This window comes from Rattus norvegicus, chromosome 7 (genome assembly GCF_021556685.1).
Source record: "Rattus norvegicus strain SHRSP/BbbUtx chromosome 7, alternate assembly SHRSP_T2T, whole genome shotgun sequence".
NCBI lineage: Eukaryota > Metazoa > Chordata > Mammalia > Rodentia > Muridae > Rattus > Rattus norvegicus.
This window is the reverse complement of record NC_141540.1, coordinates 114824883-114840160: the sequence shown is the minus strand read 5'-3', so window position 1 is coordinate 114840160 and position 15278 is coordinate 114824883. Positions and strand designations below refer to the sequence as shown.

The 15278-nt window shown below is 39.6% G+C and overlaps 1 protein-coding gene across 44 annotated transcripts in view; it reads left to right on the top strand.

The window, feature by feature from the left end:
* Positions 1–15278, top strand: part of Ptk2 (protein tyrosine kinase 2) — a 214759-nt gene that overhangs the window by 69247 nt on the left and 130234 nt on the right. For all 44 annotated transcript variants that reach the window (XR_015623825.1, XR_015623828.1, XR_015623815.1 and 41 more), the window contains 2 exon segments: positions 1674–1900; positions 12636–12802. Coding sequence is in view for 26 of the 44 variants with exons in the window: in XM_087555852.1 (XP_087411978.1) it covers positions 1674–1900; positions 12636–12802 (394 nt within the window). In the remaining 18 variants the exon portion in view is untranslated.

The following is a 15278-nucleotide window of genomic DNA, read 5'->3' as shown; positions in this document are numbered from 1 at the left end:
ATTTGGATATGTGTTTTCAGTTTCTTGGAAATTTTCACTGCATGGTGGAGTTTTTTAGGTCACATAGTGAGTGGTTCTGTTTACCAGTTGAGATCTGCATTCATGTTCACTGTGCTGTTTACACAGCTTTTTATGTGCATAGCACAAGGGCTTTTATCTTCTGTATCCTTGCCAGCATATGTGGTATCTTTTCCAAAAATTAAATTTCTAATAACTTAAGGAGTTTCTGAAATATTAAAGGGTGTTGGTTCTTCTTCCTATGGTTTATATGTCATATTTATTTTTTTGTTTTTGTTGTTCTTTTTATTAAATTTAAACTTTTAAGAGCTGAGAGGTGACTCAGTGGTTAAGAGCCACTGTTCTTCCAGAGGTTGTGAGTTCAGTTCCAGACAACTACAACCTAGTATTCCCGGTAGCTTACAACCTTCTGTAATGGGATCAGATGTTCTCTGGTGTGTCTGAGAACAGCTACAGTATACCCCTTAACATAAATCATTCTTAAAAAGAATTTAAACTTTTAAAATAAAATATAGTTGCATAGCTTTTCTCCATCCCTGTGCTCGCTCCAACCCTTTCTATAACCTCGTTCTCTCTCAGATTGATGGCTTCTTTTCTTATTTTTACTATTACATATAATAGTTTCTGAGTCTGTTTAGTGTGGCTTGTATATATATAATTTCAGGACTTACTATTTTGTATTAGATAAGTTAGGGTGCCTTATCCCTTGTTTAGTAGTCACTAGGTACATGTAGTTCTTTGTTTCTGAGTGGGAACCCCCCAAGAGCAGATACATCTACAACACCGTTCCTACACCTAAGGCCCATGGAACATTTGGAAGAGGGGACTGAAAGATTGTTAAGAACCAGAGGAACAGGAAGTCCATTGTCAGGAGTGATAGGGAAGGTTCACCATGTCTGAACAGTATGGCTGCAGGTGCTTATGTACATTGCAATGCAGAGGCCAGAGCAGGGTATCTGTGTCTTTCTCTTACTGTTTTACACCTTATTGTCTTGAGACAGGTTCTCTCAGGGGTTAGAAGGTGACCCTTTGAGCACAGAGGATTTGTGTGTCTCTGCTTCCTAATGCCAGGGTTAAAGGCATGTGTAGCTGTGCCCAGCTTATTACTTGTGTGCTGGAGATTTGAACTCAGGTATTCATGACTGCAGATCAAATTGCTCTTACCCACTGAGCCATCTCCTCAGCTCTTTTTGTTTTACTGGTTTTAGTTGCCAGTACTTAGTGTGCATAAAGTCTAAACTTTTATTTGAAGAAAGAATGTTTACTTAAGTTCCTGAAAAGTAGGCAGCAAAGTAGTAAGTTTGCTTTTTCAGTAATACAGTCCTGTAAATAAAGAATAGGTTAAAAAAAAGGGGGCGGGGGGTTGACATTGTATTATTTTTAAATAAGTCAATGAAGTTTTGACATTGTTAAATAGGAGACCTGGTCCTTAAACAAATTTTTTAGTAGGCATTTATGGCTCTATTATCAGGCCTTGGGTGTAGAGAGAGAGCACAGTGATTGTGTGGGGTGCTAAGTCCCTATTCTCCTTAAATACATACAGAATGTGCATATAGAAAGGTGACTAGAGAACAGTGTTTGTGACACAATTATTGGATTGTAATTGCTATTCATTTTATACTGAAAATATTTTTTTCCTTTTCCCCCCTCAACAGAATATGACAGATACCTAGCATCTAGCAAAAGAATGGCAGCTGCTTATCTTGACCCAAACTTGAATCACACACCAAGTTCGAGTACTAAGACTCACCTGGGTACTGGCACGGAACGGTCCCCTGGTGCAATGGAACGAGTATTAAAGGTCTTTCATTATTTTGAAAGCAGTAATGAGCCAACCACCTGGGCCAGTATTATCAGGCATGGAGACGCTACTGACGTCAGGGTAAGTCTGTCTTCTCACATGACCCCTTGAAACAGTTATGTTTCAATGGCATATAGCTCCCTACCCCCCAAAGTAAAAGACAAAACAGTTTTTATTTAATGTCTTATGTAACTTCACATATTGCAGAAATGTTAACCTTTTCTTTCTGATATATACTCAACTGTCTAGGGATTGAAGTAGTCAGTAGAGTATTTGCCTAACAGTGTGAGGCTTTGTGTTTGATTCCCCAGCACTTGGCAAGTAGGACCCTTTTAATATGTAAGTATTGTTTTCCTAGGAAAATCACATTTTAATCATGTACTGCAAGTTTTGTTTTCCCACCTAATTATTTTAACCCTTGGAAAGGTACAGGGAACCAATGTAATTGAAATAATCTCTAATCTTGTAAAATTAAATGATTTTTCTAGGAAGTGTAAATTTGGGAGTGTTCCTATATTTTCAGATTTCTATCTTTCTTTAGAAACCATTGAATATGTGTTTCAAACACTGTGTTATGCTGTAGTGATACAAAAGACCTATATTAGTCAGCTTTCTGACACTGTAATAAAATTTCTGATCAGTTAAGGTTGACTTTTGGCTCCTGGTTCTGAGGTTATAGTAATGAATGCGGTCTTATTGCTTTAAGCCTCTGGCAAGGCCATATAACATAGTAGAGACACATGGTGCAGACCTTTCTGTCTCTGAACTAGGAAGCAGAGGAAGGAAGAGGCAGAGACTGCTGTGATCATTTCACTCTCCTCAGAGATGCTCTGGCTATCTACAGATCTTTCATTAGCCTTTCATCCTACAAGTATCCCTACCCTAGGCACTAACCATAGCAAGCACCTGCTTTTACAGCTTAGAATGTGTAGATCAGAGACATGGCATAGTGTAGAGTACTTTCTTCTAGGGTGTACACAGGCTGGTGGAGTGCTGGGAAGCTTAAGTAGCACTGCAAAGGTCCTGGATTTTTAAGGGTGTGAGAGCTAGAGACTTATGGAGGAGACTGGCAAGACAAAGGGGAAAGTGTGTTTCAGAAAGTTAGATGTGGGGCTGGGGATTATAGCTCAGTGGTAGAGCGCTTACCTAGGAAGCACAAGACCCTGGGTTCGGTCCCCAGCTCCGAAAAAAAGAACCAAAAAAAAAAAAAAAAAAAAAAAAAAAGAAAGTTAGATGTGAGTAGGTAGTATAAGGATTTAGAAAATGGAGTCAGTGTGGATTTCTAGGAGGCATTTGTTTTGGTGAGGTGTGGAAGATTCCTCTTCCCGCCCACCTCTTTCCTGTATTTATTCTTAGAGAACAGGAATTTCTAGTGACAAGGTTAGCTTAGACAAGTCTTTCTCTCTTTTTCCTTTTAACTATAATTAAATCAGTTTATTTAGATTCCTTTACTGTTTTATTCAAATAAAGAAATGGATAGATTTAAGGCTAAGTTTTTTCGTGAGTTATTTTCTGTTACCTCTCTACAACCATTCTATTGATGGACTTTGTAGATGGATTATTAAATTGAGCATGATATGGAGGAAGTACTCATTTCAGTGATATGGGGGTGTTAGGGACAGTCTTTCCTATCTTTCCTATCTCCAGCTTTGTGAGTAGCACCTCAGTATGAGGAAGCCTCTTGTCTCCTGGTATTGTGATATGTAAGATGGGCATGTGGGCATTTGCAAAATATTTGAGTGCTCAAATGGTAACTGTTAGGTGTAAGCTGTGTATCCAGCTATGATTAAAAATAGTTCTGACATGTTATTTTGTTCAGCCTTTAAAAACTGAGGCACCCCTGTTGTCAGGTAGCATATACATTGTTCAAAACTTCAGGCAGATCTCCTAGAGACATATCTGCGGTCAGTTCTGAATAGGAAACATTAACCAAAGCTGTGCAGTATTAGAATTGTTAATCTAAGAACACTGTAGTGATATTGTAGAGTAGTGACAAAGAAAACTTTATGTCCTCCAAACCCAGAAAAGAATTCTTATCCAGAAGAAAGAAAACCTAGTATCCATTTTCCCCATGTAATAGCAGACAGAGGAAAATGCCATTAAGAGCATCTTTACAATGCTTAAGGAAATCACTGGTCTCTCAGAAACTGACACCAGATGAATTGTCCAGTCAGGATTCTGACATACCTTGCCTTAAGAGGAACAATGACGTCAAAAGTAAGCAGTACAAGGCTTTCTGGGGAGAACTTTTATATGGTATAAAGAACACGTACAAACTGAGCTGTGAAGAAAGTGAAGCCTTTCTCTGTTTCTTTTTGCTATTCTGTTGATCTTTGATGTTGTCTGAATGGTTTTGGGATCCCTGAACCACACCTGTATAAGAAAGCAAACTTAATAGATAAAGTTATGTGTATGTGCTGTCTCCTTTACATACAACTTTTCTTCTCTGGGTTCCCACTCCCCAAGATGTAATACTGCTGAAATTATTCTAGCTAGTCATCCTTCAGTGATACAAGTGAAATGAAAACTTGCATTTATAATCCAAAGCTAGAAATGGCTTACATTTTGTTAGGAGGGTATATGGAAAGACAAGACTGTACAAAAGCTAGACCACTTATGCCAGACAGTGCTATGTTGTAAATACAAAGGAAATTTCTAAGAGATAAAAGGCCTAATTCCAGTTAATGCAAGAGTGATAAGACAGTAATGCAGCTTTATTGCTAAAAAGGAGGAAATTCTAGTGTCCTGAATAGAGGTCAGTCAAATTAGTCAATAACAGTCCCTCAAGACAAACCTCAATCCAGGTTCTGTGGAGGTTGAGGAGAAGCTACCACTTTAAAGCATGTCCACAAACACACGTAGTATACATAAATAAAATTAAACTCAAAGAACATAGGACCAAACAGAGTGTATACAGCTCTGGCAGAGGACTATTGGTTTACAACCACATGTAACTCTAGCTAATGGATCCATCGCCCTCTTCTGGCCTCTGCAGGCACCTGCATTTCTCTAGAGCACTTTGAGTGCCTAAGGAAACATCACTTTTGTCTTGCCAAATAAAACGGAGTTTCTTTTCCACTTGCACAGATGACATTGGCTACTTTGTGCCTGTGCACACTGGGCCTCCTTGACGGAGGTTTCCTTCCCCTCCTAGTTTATGTTTGAAAGAAAGTGAGTAGTTATATTAACCTATAAATCTCCTCCTACAGCCTCCAGCGTTTTAGATGGGTGGGGTTGAAGTAGGCTGGAGTTTTGCTTTATTTTAATTTCAAAGTGAAGCTTGATGAGAAAATACCCAGTTTAGTCTTTGAGTTTTGTTCTTGCCACATTCAAAGCACGTTAAACTTTTAACTGCATTGATCACAGTTGGGGTTCAGGGTTCAGCAAGCTTCACGAGCCAGTTGAGAATGGCTGTTATTATTTGAGCCTGTAATTATAGGTAAGTAAATTCATGTAGTTTGCCAAATGGGTGTTTGCAGTTAGATGAACACTAATCTAAGATTGTCTCCTTCTTGGTGGAAAGAGTAACATTAGTAAACATTAGTAACATTTGGTGACTACATTCTTATTAGAATGGCTAGAGGTGTGTCTGTGTATAGGGGGGTTGGTGGGGAAAATATGAATGAGAATATGAGTATGAGTTCTGTGAACAGAGTTGTGCTGTGTTAAAAATGATGGAGCCAGAGGGACTTTGGGTCCAGTTCCCTGAATTCCACTACATACTTGGAAGATATTCTGCAAGCAGTCTAAGGTTTGCAATGTTTGCTGGGTATCGTCTCTGCTAATTCACCAGTCAGAACTGCATAATTTCTTTCTGCTAGAAGAATAGGTGGGTGTATGTTCAAAATGTGATGGTTCTTGAATGCTGACTACTGTGAGTCCAAATACTTTAGGAATTAGAAAAGATTCCACATGTCCTAGACTTTGGACTTTTTTCTAGAGAAAAAAGTGAAAGGGTTGGTGAGACAGTCAAAGCTTAAGAACATTGGCTGCTCTTCCAGAGGTCCTGAGTTCAATTCCCAGCATGGTAAACCATCATGGTAGCTCACAATCATCTGTAATGGGTTCTGATGTCCTCTTCTGGCATGTAGGCGCACATGTAGACAGAGCATTCCTATATTTAAAAAAAAAACTAAATAAAATTTTAAAGAAGAGAGAGATAGATAAAAAGGTGAAAAAGAAAGTGTTATGAACAAAATAGAGGCCGACTGTTGGTGGCACACACTTTTAATCCTAGCAGAGGCAAGTGTGCATCTCTGACAGAGCTCGTTCCAGGATAGCTAAGGCCAGAGAGAACTTGTCTCAAAAAACAAACCAAAACAACAAAAAAGAATAAAGTTGAAGAGAATATGTGTTAGGGAGAATGTGAGGTGGCAGAGCATGGAAAAAGGGAATTCTTTCTCACTGTGGTCCTTGATAAGATATTTCTCAGCCAGTAAAATGAGCCAATTCAAACCAGATTTATATATATATATGTATATGTATATATATATATGTATGTGTATATGTATATGTATATATATATGTATATATGTATATATGTATATGTATGTATATATGTATATATGTATATGTATGTATATATGCAGGTTTATTGGGAAGTTGCTCTTGGGCAGGCAAATTTAGTGGCCCTAAGGAAAAGAGGTCAGGGAAGTCACATAGGAAAGGTGAGAGGGGAGGGGGAAGAGAAAGAGAGAAAGTGTGCTCCAAGAGAACGGTGGGGAGAGAGAAACCAAATGCAAAAGCAAAGAACTTCTAGGGAAGGACAGATGAACCCCTGGGCTGGAAAGTTCAGGGTTGAGGGCAGGCCAGTTAGGGACTGAGGGATGCTGGGAGAACCTAGAGGCCAAGTCTGCTTTGGTATATAAAAATATGCACCTGAAACCAGTCTTGGACAGGGAGATTCTGGCCAATACAAGACTAGTTTCTAAAGAAGATCCTCATTCTAAGCCCCAGTGAGTTGGCAGAGTACCTAAAGTTGGCTCAACAAGACTCTTTCAGACTTGTGCTCTCCAAAGTCCAAACATAGCACACATGTGTCATTATGTCTTTACGTTTGTGGTGATTTGTTACAGCACTAGTAGGGAACTAATATAGTGGCTGTGGGCCATCCAGAGATAAAGTTCTTTGCTTTAGAGGGAGTTTTAGATGGACTTCTGGGTCAGGTGTCAAGTCTGGAGCTCTGTATCCTTATTGTGGGATAATTAGCAGAGTGAGTGAGATAGGGAAGGAAGGAAAGAGAAACGCACTGAGATGAGATCACTGCCCATCCTAGAAATAGACTAAGGTGAGTAAGGTGAGCAATGTTAACAGGGGCTTTTGGTAGTTTCTGTAGTAAGAAATCTAGAAAATAAGCATGAGAATATGGGGAAGCCTTTCCCACACAAAAGCTGATGCTTGTTTGCATGTGTTATGCCTTTCTCTTGACAAACTCAACCTTCTGTGGGTAAGAATTGCTTCTTATCACTCATTATGTTCCTAATAATACACATAGCGAGTGGGTGCTGTGGATCTTCAGGGAGCTAATATTCAGCAAAGAGTGAGTTAGTAGAAAGGGAGGGGGTGTCTTCACTTCTAACAGTCTTATACCTAAAAGATTAGCAAGTACATCAGACCAGGCAAGATCATAAAGAAAAAAAAAGAGAGGATGAGAGCCTTGTATAATTAGGGAAATGCTAGTTATGACAGTGTGCACATGGTAGTTTCTGTTTTTAGCCTTGTTCTTCACATTAGCAACCATCTTAATATTATGTGTTGTTAAGGTAGAATGAAAGACAGTTGCTAACATTCTGTGTGAAGTGATTGTTTCATTTTGTTGGTGTATAGTTTGTTGTACTTTACATGGTATTTAGTTTCAGGGGCTACTTTTGTCCTGTGCTGATGGTATTCCATGAATGACAGCAGCTAGAAAGATGTTCAGTGAGTACTGTTTTGTATTTCTACCTTCTGCTCTCACCTATGACAGCCCATTAGTAGTGAGTGACTTCATGCACCCAGTGCTAAAGTTTTCTCATGAACGTTGTTCTGTTTTCATCCTTAAATACTCCTTTCTTCAAATGTCTACTGTGAGTATTTAGTCCAGAGAACTCCTGGTTTTGAAACTTAGCATTAATAGGGAAATGGAGTAAGAATATGGAAATAGGAGTAAGGTTTTATGCTTCCTAGGCCTAGATGGTTAAAGGTAAAGCTAAGAAGTTAAAAGTTGATTTCAGCTAATTTCAGTGGCACATTCATAAATCCACTCTTCACAATTCCTGTGTTCCAGAAACCTTGCATCTGTGTTGTATCATGGTGGGAGCATTGCAGAGCAGCAGTGCAGTGTCTTGAGAACTTACTTGCCAAGCAATTGTAGACTGTAATTTAAGGATGAAAGCCGTATCTGTTTCCGTTCTAGCACCCAAATAAGTGACACAATGGCCTATTAGGTTTATTAACAAACTTTAAGCATTGTGACTGGGTAGATAGTCATCTATTCTAACCCTCTAAGCTATCTACTTCCCAGCCACAGGCCCCATGTAACTTGCAGATTGAGTCTTGCCCTGCTTAATCTGTTCCATGTGTACCCTCATGGTGAATCCGTTGGCAATCTGCTTCTTGATTCTTCCTGGACATTTCATCTCATGAACACCTCTTCTCTTCCTTCCTCTCTCACTTTGGGGCCCTCCTCTGGGATTAGAAATCCTGCCTTCTCTGCTGAGTCATAGGGTGTTCAACTCTTTATTAACCAATCAGAGATAATTGGGGGAAGGAGGCATGCTTTACTCAACATAGATACAGAAGATGGTTCAATAATCACGACAGTACTATCTTCCAGATTGTAACTAGATATCTGGGCACAGAAAACAGCAACTGAATATAAAGTATTAAAAACCATCCGCCAATAAGCAATTGTCAACAATACCTGAGTTCTCCAGAGCAAAGTATTTTTTGGTTTTCAGATTTACTCATTGGGTTACTGAGTAACCCAATGCAAAGTCAGTAGCACAGTTAAGAACTTGTGACTTGGGTAGTCACTGTGTCAGTTGCTACCCAGAGAAATTGGTAAGCAATTTTTAGAGTGAAGAAAATGATGGGCCATGTATAGAGGCGTGATGAAAAAACAAAAAGGAAAAAAAAAATGAAATCTCTGTATGCCTGCTGTATTTGACTGATTCCTGGAGAGGGAGAACTCTGTGATTTGACAAGAGGCTGTAGTGTGGAACACTTTGTTACTGTAACACAGGCTGAGGTCCTTTTGGGCTTCTTCAAGCAACATGACCAAATTTGGCCAAGCTCATTTTCTGCTCCATAAAACACCAAGACTAGATAGAAGTCTACTTTCCCCCATTGTTCACTATAAAGCTGGGCTAAGCCTTTCACTATGCCTGATTTGCTACAGGTGGATTCCTGAAGGTGTCCATGAGTTGCAAGGATATGAAAGTAACCATGAGTTGCAAAGCTATGAAGGTGGGACAGCACCCATTCGAATGGAATTACCCATAGCATGTTAATGATGATAGATACCAGTGTAAGAAATAATTTGTGCTTTTCAGGGCCTTACAACTGATAGATGAGCTAAGGAAAGATATACTTGGTGAGCACGAAAGTGTGATTAGAGCTGAGTTGATGCACGTGTGTGTGTGTGTGTGTGTGTGTGTGTGTGTGTGTGTGTGTGTGTGTGTGTGTCTTAAACAAGAGACAGCATGCTTGTATGATTGAGCTGAAGGAGGTGATGTGGCACTTGTGATATTCTGGGGTGAATCATGTTGGTATGCATACACTGGTGTAGAATTAGCAGAATTAGGCATGAGTGCCTTTGGGAATGAAAGAGTGTCAGCTCCTTATAGTGGAAGGACTCATAAGTTGGTAAACAGGAGATTTACAAGTGGCCTTTGATTCGAGAGAGTCACTAAGGTTAGTCTATATTCTTTTCTTTTCCTATTGGAAAACCCCATTCATTAAATAGGATTTAAAATTGTAACTTGGGCTGAAGTCAGCTGACTGGCCGGCCACTCTGTGTCAGGATGACCTTATATGGGGTGTAGTTTGTCCTGTGGAATTCTCCAGGTGTTGCATGATTTCCACAGAGGTCTGCAGACTGAAGACATTCTTTCTGTTTTGATGAGAATCCATCTTTCTTATGAACCTGTCTTGGGTTCTTACAGTCCAAGACTCTTGATATTTTGTTTCTTCTGGTACCATGTCTAATCCCTCTTGTCTCTTCTATTCCATACTCTCTGTCACTCCTTGAATCGATCATGATCTATTCAGTGCTGAGAGGTCTGAGAGGAAGCTAGCTGACTGATTCATCCACTTGAGTCTCAGAGCATGCCTTGCACAGGTGCTATGGCACAGAACAGCACACACTTCTTCACTGTACCTAAAACCATTTTTTAAAAAGATTTGTTTATTTATTTATCTTATGTATGTGAGTACACTGTAGCTGTCCTCAGACACACAAGAAAAGCAACAGAGCCCATTACAGATGGTTGTGTGTCTGTTGCTTGGATTTGAATTCATGACCTTTGGAAAAGCAGTCAGTGCTCTTAACCACTGAGCTATTTCTCTAGTCCACTTCTAGCAATTTTTTAATAGTGCCTTTTCTTTTTTTCTTCTTTTTGTCTTAGAGAAGGTTAAAGGTCTAGAAGATGGCCCAGTGGGTAGCAGTGCAAGCATGAGAACCTGAGTTCAGATCCCTAATGTCCATGCCAAAAGCTAGGCATAGCTGATGGTGTCTCTAATAAAGTACTAGGAGAAGAGAGAAGCAGGAGAGAAAGGCAAATCCCAGCAGCTCTCTTGCTAACCACTGTAGTTAAAACAGTGAGAGACCTGGACATAAAGGAATGTAGGTGGGGGAGGGGAAGGAGTAGGTGGGGAACAACACAGAAAGATACTCATTTTTCTCTGGCCTCTGTATGCACACACGGGTACATATACACACCCATGCAAGCACACAACAGTTATAAAATAGAAGGCTGATGTGAAAGCTTGAATAAGAATGGCCCCCATAGGCTCAGATATTTCAATGTTTAGTCACCAAAGAGTGGCACAATTTGAAAGGATTAGGGCTAAGAGGCATGGCCTTATTGGAAGACGCGAGTCACTGCGGGTGGGCTTTGAGGTTTCTGAAGCCCATTTCAGGCCCAGAGTCTCACCTGCCAGCATTCTTCTGAGATGATAATGGACTAAACTAAATTGAAAACAAGCCCTTAGTTAAACGCTTTCTTTAATCAGAGTTGCCATGGTCATGGTGTCTCTTCAGAGCAATAATATGGTGACTAAGATAGTTGAGAATATCTTTTATTGTATTATTAATAGCACTAGACCATAATATAAAATTTCTCAATAAATATAAAGCTTTAAATTAATTGTTAAATTAGAAAAGAAATTTGTCAACATGTCATATTTGTCATTTTTTTGCGTGTTTTGTTTGTATATATATTAGTGTATCATATATCTGTAGTACCTGAGGAGGCATTTCTTGAAACTGGAATTTGCAAGAGCAGCAAATGTTCCTATTTGCTGAACCATCTTGCTGAGTTTCAAAAGCTAGTGTTTTCTTTTGTTGATATTAATGGTGATGTCATCTTCCTTTAAGAAAACTTTTCTTCCCAGCACTTAGGAGGCAGAGGCAGAGGCAGAGAGGCAGAGGCAGAGAGGCAGAGAGAGAGGCAGAGAGGCAGAGAGAGAGGCAGAGAGGCAGAGAGAGAGGCAGAGGCAGAGAGGCAGAGAGAGAGAGAGGCAGAGGCGAGAGAGGCAGAAGCAGAAGCAGAAGCAGAGGCAGGTGGATCTCTGTACCTTTGAGGCCAGCCTGGTTTACAGAGTAAGTTCTAAGACAGCCAGGTCTATATAGAGAAATTCTTTCTTGAAAAATGAGAGAGAGAGAGAGAGAGAGAGAGAGAGAGAGAGAGAGAGAGAGAGAGAGAGAGAGAGAGAGAGAATATATATGAATGAGAATCTTTCTCACCATTAAAGAGACATTACAGTGAGCTGTGCTTTGTATGTCCTGAATACAAAGTGTAGCATGTGAGTCAGTCTCATCTTTACACAGCTTACACATTTGTCTTCATTTGGGGTATCTTTTTGAGGGGCTTCCCCATGGAGGCAGCTGAAAAAGAGATGTCCATTCTAAAGCAGGGCTATTTTCATAGCCCAGGAGAAACTTCATTTTCACTGTTGATGTATTTGAAGGCAACTGTCTCCTGAACTCAGAGCATAGTAAGTGTTAGAGCAGTGGGTTTGGAGGCATTTCTAGTCTGTGCAAAAGAGCAAACTGCTAATGACTGATTTATAGAACATCTTGTAGTTTTTGTTTATGTTCTTTAAAGGTATTGGTGTTTTAGTTTGGTCTTTCAAAAGATACTCTCAGAAAGTGGAACCCGACAGGACTGGTCTGCTCTGACAGAATTGAGATAATGTAAAAGTGGAGTTGCTGAAATATTGCCTTGTTTATCAACAAGCAATTAGATAGAGAATCTTTTCTTGTGTCCTTCCTTTGCACAAAGTTTTTCTTGTTCATAAAATTATTGTATGAGATTAACATTTTGTTTATGTAATGCACTTATTAAGATTTCCCATAACGGCTGGAGAGATGGCTTAGCACTTAAGAGCATTGCTCTTCCAGAGGACCTGGGTTCTGTTCCCAATAATGGTAGCTTGCAGCTGTCTGTAACTCCCATTCCAGACTATATCCAGAGTATGTGACAGCCTGACACAGATACACAGGCAGGCAAAACCCTGATGCACATGAAATAAAAGTTAAAAAGAACAAAAGATTTCCTATAACTAACTAGACTTTTTTGGTCTATAACCATCATTTCTGTGGGATGTGTTCTAGGGAATCATTCAGAAGATAGTGGACAGTCACAAAGTAAAGCACGTGGCCTGCTATGGATTTCGCCTCAGTCACCTGCGATCGGAGGAGGTGCACTGGCTGCATGTGGACATGGGTGTCTCCAGTGTGAGGGAGAAATACGAACTCGCCCACCCACCAGAGGAGTGGAAGTAAGATTCTATTCAGCCGCAGCATAGCTATGCTGGGTTACTTTGTGTGTTAAAAATATGTGCAAGAGGGTGAATGGGTATGTTAATTTTTATACTGCTTGTAATTACTACTCCTGTGTAGAGGAAATTAGCAGTAGTTACTAACCAGTGATCCTTTTAGAACACTTAGTTAAATGTGTTTCTCTTTTCATTCCTTGTCTCCTTTCATGGTCTTTGTTGGTCTCAGTTGTTCTCAGTGCTGTCTGTTATGCTTGCACTTGTGCTTTAAGTGATACTGCTGCTTTATGAGCCAGTGTTGACCTCTCATACAGTGGGCTGGACTGGTCCAGGAGGAGATCAATGCTAATGGCCTTCTAAGTGGGCTCTCTGATAGCATACTTTCCCAGTAATCTACACTCACCTGAAAAGAATGGTGCACATTTGTTCATATATAGGATGGCTGTAGGAGTGAGCTCCAGTGATCCCTATCAAATAGGGATGTAACTGAAGTTATTTTAAGGAGATTCCAAAGAATTCCCAAGTGTGCAGTAGTGGTGCATGCCTTTAATCCTTGAACTTGGGAGACAGGAGAATATCTGTGAGTTTGAGGCTAGCCTGGTCTACAAAGTGAGTTCCAGTAGAGCCTGGGCTATACTGAAAAACGGTCTCAAAAAAACCCAAAATAAATAAATAATAAATTAACTAATAAATAAAATATTCTCGGTCATTTGTCTTTTTTCCTAGTTAATACCTATTAAGTTTTATGATTAAGTGAATCTTTTTAGTTGGGAAATCTTAAATCTAAAACACTGAGTTTTGAGAGAAGTGTATCTTTAAAGTGAACTTCTTCCATGTTATGCCCTGAGGCGCGCACTCAAGGTCAAGTGGCTCAAACAAAGGCCCTGGTCAGCACAGAAAGCGAGCTTGGTTCCATGGACCATGAATATATGCTGTTTTGTGTCAGTTGTGTAGTTCATCAGAAAATGCAGTTGTATTTTCAAATTTGTCAAATCACTGGGATAAACAAGCTATTTCTGGAGAGTATAATTAGATTGGTTTATAGCAACAAATAGGGAAGGGAAATTTGACTTCTAAACACTTCATCAGACCACTGAATGTTTAAAATTTAAATATCTAAATGTCAAATAAAAATAACTGCAGGTTTCAGCTTGATGCAGTTAGGTTACATTCTTCTTTTGCATAGACACCTTAGAGAGAAAATTCAATCTCCTGGTTAATACCTATTAATTAATTTTTTAATGCTCAGGTTATTTATACTCAGGGAATATGTATTTTGGGCATCAGCTTTTCTGCTGGTCTTTTAAGCCAATTTATTTTACCTTATATAAAATAAAATATGGATTATTATTGCTAAAACAGGATTCAATGTTTGAAAAATTAGTAATTCATGAATGAAGAGTTTAATATTGCTGAAGACATTGCAGAGATGACCAGAGGAAGCAGGATCATATGCATGAAGAATGTAAAGATGTTATAACCTTCTTCCCTCTCTCTAATGTGATGTGTATTTGTGTATGCTTGTGCTTGTGCCTGTGCTCCCTGTTAAATATTCACATATCCTTGGATGGGGTACAGAGAAACTGGTAAGCAAACTACTGCAGTCCTCTGTGCAAAATGCCTAAAGATGTTGGACAGAGAAGAGCAGGGAAGGTGGGTGGGAAGTAGTAGGTCAAGAGTCTTTCCGAGGCAGTGCTGGGAGATCCCTGAGTGTCCAGTTGCAATGTTTGAGACGTTTCTGCTCCGAAGTGTTCTGGAGCTTCTCTACACGAAGGGTCAGCTCCAGAGATTTTGCCTCCTTTGTAGTCTGGCTCCTACTGCTCCTTTCCTCCTACTCCGATGACATTTGTTCCTCTCAGGTTTCAGCTTCCACTAAACTCTGAAAAGTATTTTGAGAGTGTTTTTGTCAACCTAAAATGGGATCTGAATCTTTTCCCAGGCTGCCTTTGGTAGTTGTTGAGTAAACTAGCCCTCCATTTTTTCCAACTTCCGCTGTCCTGCTCCTTTTCTGCCTTTACAAAACCATCATGACTTCACTTGCCCCATTTGAGCCTCCAGCTTTCTAGTGGCTTTCATAACACATCAAGAGTGATGCTAAGGGTGTGGCTCTTCTGCCCTTTTACAGTGTGGTTACTGCCTTTGTTTCGTGTGAGTGCTCAGCTGTGTCACCACCAGTGTCTGTGTTTGGTCACCTTTCTCTTTCAGGAACTGTCACTCTCATCACTGTTTCTGGCTCTGGTTGTGCATAGGATCACATTGGTCTAGAGTAAAAAATACTTAAATGAAAATGGAGTAAGGTGATGTATTGATAATATGATTGTAAAATAAGCAAGAGGGAAAATAATATGATAGTGTTCTGGTAGCAACCAAACTATTACAGTAATGAAAGTGAGCTCACTCATCTTCATTTTACATTCAGATTTTCTAAAGATTGTATTTGATCTAAAAGTCATTGTCATCTAAGTTTTGCTTGTCAGTG